Source organism: Lonchura striata, chromosome 10 (genome assembly GCF_050655825.1).
Source record: "Lonchura striata isolate lonStrDom1 chromosome 10, ASM5065582v1, whole genome shotgun sequence".
In the NCBI taxonomy this organism is placed as follows: Eukaryota; Metazoa; Chordata; class Aves; order Passeriformes; family Estrildidae; genus Lonchura; species Lonchura striata.
The window spans coordinates 22,844,187-22,854,147 of NC_140712.1; the positions used below are offsets into that span (position 1 = coordinate 22,844,187).

At 48.8% G+C, this 9,961-nt stretch overlaps 1 protein-coding gene across 2 annotated transcripts in view; it reads right to left on the reverse strand.

Moving 5' to 3' along the window:
• The window catches only part of IGDCC4 (immunoglobulin superfamily DCC subclass member 4), an 87,759-nt gene extending 80,983 nt beyond the window's left edge, over positions 1–6,776 (reverse strand). For both annotated transcript variants that reach the window (XM_021552575.3, XM_021552574.3), the window contains exon 1: positions 6,578–6,776. In XM_021552575.3, coding sequence (XP_021408250.3) covers positions 6,578–6,686 — 109 coding nt within the window. In that variant the 5' untranslated portion in view covers positions 6,687–6,776. The remainder of the gene's footprint in view (positions 1–6,577) is intronic.
• Between the last annotated feature and the right edge of the window lie 3,185 nt (positions 6,777–9,961).

The following is a 9,961-nucleotide window of genomic DNA, read 5'->3' on the forward strand; positions in this document are numbered from 1 at the left end:
AACAACACAAAGTGCCTACAGAAGTGTCTTCACAAGCCACACAGACCTGTGGAGAACATGATCACCCTTCTGTCACAGCCTGAATTCTCCAACAGCAGGGCTGCCCTAGCCTCTATAACAAGAGGAAATACCATTAAGCAGAAAAACAAGGGAGCCAAGCCAGCAGTCCCAGCTCCTCCATCCCACGCCACGCTCTGGACCCCTCTGCTGAAGATAACCTCCAACGAGCCCCTTATCTCCCACACAGGGGCAGGTCCCATCCCCAAAACACATGCTGACCCCCACAACATCAGCCTGAACACCTGCTAATTCTCTGCCCTCCCTAGCCCTTGGTTTGGTTTTTCTTCCCATGAAAAGCTCCCTGTCCCTTTCTTACAAGCTCTTTCAAGGCTTTGCCACAGACAGACAGACAGACAGGTGGGACTGTGAGGCCACAGTAATGGACTCAAAAAGGCTCAGTACCTCTGGGTCTACAGAATTAGGAGGATTATGCTCATCATTCCTTTAAAGCAGCACAGATAAGCCCAGAAAGGCAAGAGCACATTTTCACTAGACTATCAGCTAAAAAGAGACAAAGATTTCCAAAAGAATATAAAAGCCTTTTCACATGCACAGAAAAAAAAAAAAATCAGTGAACTCTTGACTAGTTTTAATATCGGGGAAAATTCCACTTTTGTCTGGAAAATACACGCACCCACTCCGCAGCTGTACCCAGCAGCCAGCCAAGAGACACAGAGAGGACAATCCGGCCTTAAGTGCAAAACCTGAGGTAATTTTGGAACCTGTAAGCACTGATGATGTTTCTGAAAAAAAGAAAATTTATCACAGCCCTGAGTGCATGAACAATCAGATTTTGCTAAAACTCTCAGTGCATTGACAGGGCATGGGAAATCCATTTCATTAAGTAATGACCTTTTGGTCACACCAATTAACTTGATCATCTATCGACAGTCAATTTAGAAACGATCAAGGATGCACATTTCCCAGCACACAGTGAAACAGATGAAGGACTTTATCACATCCCTGCTGCCAGCCTGGCATCAATTCTGCACCCCAGGTTTGCTCCACCAAGTTCTGCCATCCCAGCACCATTTTAACTGTTTAATTTCCCCAAGTCTTACATTTAACAAGGTGCTAAGTCATCCCAAAGAGAACTTGGTTCAAAGACCTGAGCAGGAAATGAGACCAGGGAAGTCCGTCGGAGTAAGGGAAAGAGCCACAGCAGACTGAGAACAAATGCAATACTTTACATGCTAGATTTTAATTCTCCCACCAATCTGGGCTGAGAGCAAACCTTGAGGATGCTCACATTTCATTAACACACCTTTAATATTAATGACCTGTCCTCAAGAACTCCATGAAAGGTCTGGAAAAACAATTAAAAAATGAAAAAACAAGAAAAGATAGAATAAACCAGGTTATTCCATAGCTCAGCTGAATTTCATAAGGCAATAACAGGCAATTGTGTTTAAAATGCTGATAAAGACTTTTAAATTATTTAAGAACATCTAATACAAAAGTTTCTCTGGAACACAGTAATTGCTTATCATAACCACCACAAAGCATGTTTATTACCCACGGAGATAAGGCACGGCAGCTGCTGGACTTCTCAGATAAAACAAGCCCATATCACAACAGCAGGATCACCTGGATTAGGACCAGAGAGGATCTGACTCAGAGACACCAATGGGCATCAGTGACATGAACAAAAACATGTCCAAGGGAGAAGCTCCATGACCTACACACAAGATGTCCTGACACCTGCAAACAGGACAGTGTCAGATAGACTCAGACACTTGGTTTGGCTCTCCCATGGAATTTTCCTTCTCAGCAGCTGCAACTCCAGCAGATTTTTACCTTCTTGCAAGGAAACACTGACTAGCTCTTCCTCTTCCCTGAAGCTTTCATTACTCTTCAGAATTAGGAAATTCAATGGTGTTTCAAGGATGACTTCAGCATACTAGTGATAGACAAACTAGAAGCTCTTCAGACTTCCCCCCAAGTCTGGTGGAAGGTTTGGCAGTACTAGAAGGGCTTGTGAAAACACAGCTTAATGCTGCTTTGTATGAAGGTGGCAGATTCAGTTTTAGCAACTGTGGATCCTCTCACCAACAAGCTGTTAAGTCAGAAAAGCACAAGCAGCATTTGGAGGCCACTTACTCAAGGGATTTTAATAAATGCAAGAGGGTATTTAGAGTTATGGTGTTCTTCATGTTTGTGTAACAGCATCTTCTGCTCAGTGGAAACAAGTGGGGAAACTGAGGCAGAGACAGCAAGTGACTAACACAAAGCCACAGCAGCTCCAAACCCTGTGTTTGGAAGTGCTTTCCCAAAAAAAGGGAGGAAAGCAAAACAGACACCAAGCCCCATAATATGAATGCTGATGTAACCGTAAGTTATGTTTTACAGCAGAAAAGACTTCAAAAATAAACAAGTGAGTACAAGGACTTGAGATTGTGATTTCTTGCAGTTCTGTGTCTCATCCTACCCAAAAGAGGTTCACTATCTGCTCAAAGCTCCTCCTGCCATCAAGGTACTCAGGTTCCTCCACAAGAGGGTTTTCCAGGTCCCTGTCCTTCAGTCCATGCAGAAATGCATTTCCCTCCTCTACTGGTCACTTATTTTCAAAAACTCTGAATTTTCTTTGTCCAAACTAGTTATGACTGATTAGCATGTCCAGGAATAACTGGGAAAAAGAAAAGGGAGATGGACAGACATGGAATGGGATAATTATACCTCTTCACCTTCAAAGACCAGCTAAAAATACTGTAGGCAAGTGGATCCAGTTCTTCTCCAGAAAGTAACGAAATTGCACCAGAGTTGATTTTGGCCCAACACACACTTGGGAAGTACTGATAACACGGATTTACCATATCGCCTCTAGTATTACAGCTGACTATAAAACAAACATTTGCTTCCTACTGATAACAAAATGACTATGATCACTCGGAGTTTGTAAAGGTTAGGGTTTCTCTGTCACCCGAGGCAGACCTGTAATTCCCAGTATTCATGCAAAAAATACTTTGTATGTAACACTGATCTCAATTTTCCCTCAGATACCCACTCACCTCATGCAGAAATACAGTTTGGGATGGATTCCAGCAACAAATTACAATCAGATTAAATATTAATTTCCATCTTAATTATATAACCATAACTAGGCTTAATGGCCTTGAAGTCATTTAACCAAGAGAGGAGCATGTAAATTGTGCAAGCAGCATCTCTTACACTGCAAATGCCCAGACTGGTTCACAAGCACCTGGATTTTTTCCCTGGGAGAACAGCCAGCCTTTGGAAAAGCTGCTTCAAGGGAGGTAAGAATTCAAATCATCTGGCAAGCAATATGGTATCAGGAGTCACAAACCCATGGGACAGCACAGTGCTCGGCCCTCAGGATAGCTGTGAGCTAGAGTGAAAAAGATTGTATATGTGCTGAATACTTATTGATGAATTTCATCCTCACCTTTGACAGAGAGAAGCATCTCTACATTTGGCTGAAGTGGGCCATGAGGTTGCCAGAGCAGATGAAGTAACTGGTCCAGGACCACAGTGGGCACTCAGGAGAGACCTCCTGTATGCCACAGCCCACCCCAGCACTTCACAAACTCAGCAGGCCCAGGTGCTCCCAGTGCTGAGACACCTGTGTTGTCCCACAGAAGCCGCCTCTATCTCCAAATCAGACTATGTGCAGGGAAAATAATCTCCTTTCATCCCCAGGGAAAGGCAGATTGCCAAATATTTTCTTTTCCAATTCTTACTTGCGCCACTCTGAAGCGCCTCATGTATGACCAGAAGTCACCCACCCCCACAGGGCCCCCACAGCAGATCAAATCTGCTGCAGCTGCCAGGAGAAAGTCTGCTGCAAAAGAGGGGGATATGCCCAAAAATTAGCCCATTCTGCTTCACTTTGGACTTCAAGGCAGTGAAGGCAGAAAAGCCAACAAAATAAAAAAGGAAAAACCTAGGGAAAATAGAAGAGATAAAACCAGAACTAAGCCCGAGCAATTTCGCCTTCAGCTTCACAGACTAGAAGAGAAACAGAGAAATGCCACCAAAAGCATTCCCCATGCTGGAACAGCTCCTGCCTGGCTTGGAGACTGGCTGTCACAAGAGCCACGGCACAACGGCAGCGAGCTCCAAGCTCCGGCACGAGAACGCTGCCCCTGGAAACGGAATGCAGGTGAAGCCTCGCCAGCGCTGCGTGCACCGTGCTTGGCACGGTCAGCGTCCCCCGTTTCTTGGGGCTGTAGGAGACACCCCATCCCGGTGACACCGCAACGCCACGGTCACAGGGCCGGCGGACCCGCAGGCAGGTGACATCCAGCGAAGCGCAGCAGGCACACGCGATTCCGAACAATGGGAACGCCGACTTCCCCGGCACAGGCTTTCGCGGCAGGCAGCGGCTGCGGGGTCACGCCGCCAAGGCGAACGCGACAGGAAGGATAAAACAAATCACAACTCAAGCGAGGTGGTGTCGAAAAAGGAAATAGCAGGAGAACTCAACCACAAAACCGAATTACACAAAACCAGATGGATTTCAGCTTATCCCTCGGATGGAAAGCTCAGCTCACTTCCCACCAACACGTGTCCTGTAGAGAGCCCAAGGAAAGGAACGAGCACAGCCCCCTTTTTGGAGTCAACTGAAAAGGGGATGTTTAGTGCTTGTTTTTTTTTCCTTAAACCCCTTTCCTGCTACTGAAGGGAAAACAGGCTCAAAGTCAGACAGCAGAAAGCTTTCAAAAACACTGGATCACATCCCCAGCAAGTGTACACTGGCACTGCTTCCATCAAGTCCAGAGGGGGGAAGGTTTTCCATTCTACTTCTGTCCTACAAACTTCATACCCAGCGAAGCTTGAACTTTGTATCAAAACACATGCGGCTTTGGGATCAAACACACTTTCCCAAAACCATTTCAACTCTTTGCCAAATTAATTTCAGACTGAAACAAGTCCATGTTTTTCTTCTCAGAATCAAACCCACCTGTTGGAAAGCACATCCACACGTACCCAGCGGCACGTCTGAGGACTGTGCAGACACACTCACTGCCTCCCTATACAAAGACATGTCCCGTCACTAGAAAACACACAGCAACAATTTTCACGAGTTGCAAGAAACACCAAGAAGCCACAACTGCAAATTCTCGCAAAGCATCTAAAGTTTTCTTGTTGAAGTGGGTTTTGGAAAAACAACATCTACTACACCACCCCCATTTTTTGGTGGTTTTTTTTTTGTTTTGTTTTGGTTTTTTTTTTTTTTAATCATTGTTCTCCATTACATTGGGATCCACATAGCTATTTGCTCAAACACACCGGAGACACAGCTCACACTTAGTCCAGCCTACTGGCTCGACTGCTGGTGGGGTCACAGCTTGCCACCCATCTAGGAAAACCAACCCTCTCTGGTGACAATGGGCCATTTACATGGACCGTTATTCACCTCCACAACAGCTACCATAAAGCTGCACCTATGTTGAATCATAACCTAGCCCTAATGTAGCTCACAGTGTCCTGAGGAAAAAGAAAAGAAAAACAACCCTGCAGCCATCCACGTGCTGTTATTATGCTCTGCTGAACCTGAATGCATCATAAAAGGAATAAAAATGTACAATGACATGGGGATGGCTCCTCCACCACAACACCCTGTTTATGGGGGATTTTAAATGAGAGCAAGTCCCTGGCACACGCTCACATCTTTTGGTGCGGTTCTGCCAACCTGTACCTTTCCAAACCCTTCTCGGGGATGAGAACAAAACCTTTTGTGGGCTGTGCATACACAGAGAAAGAATCCCACACCCCAAGATCTGACAGTTCAGCCGACCCTCAATGCCAACTTCAGTGGCAACCACAGAGTGCCACCAACACGCCTGGTGGCCGCGTACGTGTGTCCTCGCACGGCGCTGTTTGCGTAACCGTTGCAAAACACAAGCGTGAGGAGCATGGCTATTCCTGGGTCACTTCCTTGACCAACGGGGTATGAGCCTACCCGTGTGTCCCACACCGGTGGGAGAAGGGCAGGGGAGGCGAGGGGCCCCTCCACAGCCCCTGGACACCTGGGCCTGCTCTGGGCCACGCTGTGCTGGCCAAGCTCTTCACTCCCCACCACCCTGGCACAGTCACTGTCCCTCTGGTGGAAACTTGCCACTGTCCAGGCAGAGGCTGTGGAATGCTGCTGCTGCTGGTCTGCTGTCCCCCTCAGCCCATACACTGACGGGTGGGGAATTGCCACCCTCAAAGTGTGAGGGTGTCACCCCCAATGTCACCCCCCACATGATGACTCCAAAAGAAGCACCATCTAGGCATGGGCCACGAGCACAGCTATCGTCCGACTTGGAGGAAAGAAGGGTATGGGGAGAGGGGGGGGATGGCCACGGAGGGACGGGACGGCCGCTACGGGGAGAAAGGACGACTGGGGTAAATGGCCACGAAAGGGGAAAGAGGGCTGGTACAGCGGGTGACCGGCCATGGAGCTCATCCCCGCGGAGCCGCCCGCTACCCATGTGAGGGCAGGTGGCATCGCTGCCGCCCGCGGGCTGGAGGGCACCGACCCCTTCCCTCCCTCCTCTTCCTCCTCACCCACCTTGCACGGCCAGGACGGCGAGGGCGGAGAAGCAGAGACAAAGCAGCAGGTCCTCCAGCGCCATGTAAGCCCCGCCGGGCGCCGGGAGCAGGGGCCGCCGCGGCCGCATCTACGAGGGGAGCGCGCTCTCCCGCCGCCCCACCGCCATCTTGTGCGAGCGCCCCGGCCCCAGCCCCGCGCTGCCCGCCGGGCCCCGCTGCCGGGGGCGGCCCTGGGCTGCCGCTGCTCCGCCTTTGTCAGCGGCCCGGCCGCCCCTCCGAGGGGCTCCTCCCGCCGCCCGGCAGCGCCCGCACCAACAGGTTGCTGCCAGCCCGCGGCGGGCGGAGCGGCCGCGTTCCCTCAGGGTGGGGGACGGCAGGTGCGGAGCTCCTCCGCCCGCCGGTGGCTCCACAAGCCACAAACATTTATAATATTTTATGTGTTTTTTTTTTTTTTTTAATAATTTGTTTCTTCGATCTCTTTAGTATTTTTCTCGGTTTTGCCACGGGTGAGCGTGGAGGGTACCGGGCCGCCTTCAGCAGCCGCGCTCCCCTCACGATGCCTCAGCCGGCCCCGGGAGTGGCCCCGCTCCCTGAGGGGCTGGACGGCAGGTGCGGGACTCTTCCGCCCGCCAGCAGCTCCACAAGCCACAAGCATTTGTAATATTTTATGTGGCTTTTTCAATTAAAAGTCCACCTCACACGTCTTTAGGGGTTTTTCTGCCCGGTTTGCCCCGGTTGCTCCCGCCGCCGCGCTCCCCTCGCGGCGCTGCCCGGGCCCGTCGGGGCTGCCGGGGCTCAGCGCGCCGAGCCCGGCTGGCAGCGGAAGCAAACGGACACCAGTGACCGCATCGCCATGGCTTTGCTGGGGCTCAGTTTCGAGGCACACTCCTTCATGTGTATATCGTTCTTTGGTTGTCAAAGCCTTGCCTGTGCTTCTCAGCTGACTGTAAAAATAAAGCAAATAAAATACATGGTGTGGCATGTCTGCACCCCATCGCTGAGGAGAGAGGCAAGACCTGTCCACCAGCTGAGCCAAGCAGTGGAAATGAGGCAAGGAGATGAGAGATGGAGTCCAAAGTTGCTGCCTCCCCGTTTGGCTTGGCTGGGTCCCAGACACAAACTCGCACCACATGTGTGTGCGTAAAGCCACAGGTGCAGGTTTAATCCCGAGAGCAAATGACACCAAGTCCTTTGGGCAGTGGTACCTGGCACCAAACACAAGGGCAGTCACAGAGTGGGTCTGCTTTGTCCTTCAAAAGGGTACCAAGGTGCCCAGCACACAGGCGTGTTTTATCACAGCAGTGAGGAATGCAGAGGGGGCTTCAGCTATGCAGAATGAAAAAAGAAACCTTTTAAATCCAGACCCTCCTATTTATTAGCTTGTATAATGAACTATGAAAACTTAAATGAAACCAGAAAGGCTGTGTGGTGGGAAGCAGGTTTCCCAGGAGTGTGAGTTATGCAATTCTAAGTTCATATTTGGCACTGCCAATACAGACAAGCCCTGAGAGGCAGCAGCCCCCTACTCTGTAGGGATGTGTAGAGAGGCTTTGCCCAACATCAGGTGGGCACTCCGCTGTGCACTTTGCTGGGAAGGAGTGCATAATAAGGCCACAGCATTCCACTGGCCCCATTCCTGCACCCTCTCACCTCCCTGTGGAAAGAAAAGTGGGTAGTAATATCCACATCCTTTTCTGCACCAGTCCAGCATGGAGGTAAAGATTAACATCCACAAACCCTTCTCTGAGTCCTTCCCACCTGCTCCTTTATGTGTGAGGTGGTTTTAAGGGTGCTGTCAATTTGCTTTAACTAGGCTGCAAAGAAATATCTACTTGTGTCTGCCAGTGTTTTCTTTCAGACACACCCCTGACCATTTTTCTTCAAATCCCAGACATTTCTCCTTCCTTTTATGCAAGAAAAAACTTTACCTTGCAGTGAGGCAAGTCTGACATTAATATAAACAAGGAAAATTGCTAGTTGTCTACAAAACATTAAAAGCATCTGCCTAGGTTAAGGCATTGACCAAGCCTCCATGTCAACAGGCCAGGATTAGACCAGGTTTGAAAAACCCAGGTTTAACCCATCTTAGCTCTCTACCTGATCTTAGTGTTACTTGATTCCTCTCTGGCACCTCTTTGTCTTCCCACATGTCTGTGGAAACAGGAATGAAAGCAGTATTTCGACAAACCCAAGCTTGCAACATATATTCCTTGAATATCTGTCCCTGGGGAAAAGAAAAAAGCAGCGACTTGGCAAACAGCCCCTGAACTGAGGGAGCAGCAGAAACATCACCCGGAGCACCAACTCCTTCACACTGACAATACCTGTGCTCTGCAGGAGCAACACCAAGTCCCAACATCTGCTCAGAGAGGTGAAATGATTCCCTGTGGCACTTACAGAGGGAGAGCCTGGCTAAAGAGCCACTTAGTAGCTTTGGGAAGGATCAGATAACTCCGTGGCTGTCAGTCTGTGGCAGCAGCCATGCCAACAGAAGAGATGTTCCTTCCCAGACAAAAGCACTTCTGCCCCAATACTCAAGGTAGCAAACCCCCATTTATGTGCTACAGACTCCCCAGCGTTCCTGTTCCTGTAGACGAGGCATTGCTGCCTTTCAATAGCTGCAAACCTTCCATACTTTGAGAGAAGAAAGTGTGACAGGTGGAGCAGCAGCAGTAAGTGGCAAGTGTTTGTAGTTCAGCTTTTTGTTCCCCCTTTGAGAGACATTATTTCTGTGCTACATAAAAATTTTGGTGAGTCAGGTGTATGGGCAGTGTATCGTACAGATATCTTGATTTGTATAAGATCCCAGGAATTACAGCCCACTAGGGAAATCCAGCAAAAATCTGCTATAAATTTATCTAGCTCAGCAGGAATTTTGAACATCCAAAGACACATTTTTACGGTGTAAAATCCCATTTTAAGGGTCAAAAAGCCTCATTTTTTAGGGTTTTTCCCATGCAGGTGGCTGGTAGCCAAGGGGGATCCATGCTTCTTGTAAGGCTGTAGTAGTGCAAGAGACCTTGGAGCAGAGCAACACATTACAGAGGGTTCTGAATCAGAACTTCTCCAGCCTCTGAATCCAAACCCACATGAAGAAGTCCATGTCCACTTCAAGCTGTGGGATTCAGACTACCAGGATGTAGTTATATGAGTTACTAAACAAATGTGGGTAAAGAATAATACCTGCTCCAAAAAAAGACACCCTAAAATAAAAGAAACCTGAACAACAAGGAGAAGGTATTTCAGAGAGAAAGCAGTGAGGAGCAAAAAGATTCACAGCTTAGGTCCTTTCTCTCCCAAGCAGGATTAAACTTCCCAGTCTCAAATATAGCCTTGCTCCGTTTTCTGACCATCCCTGACTCCAGACGTGTCTGCAGTGCTGAGGTTGACATTTATGATGGAT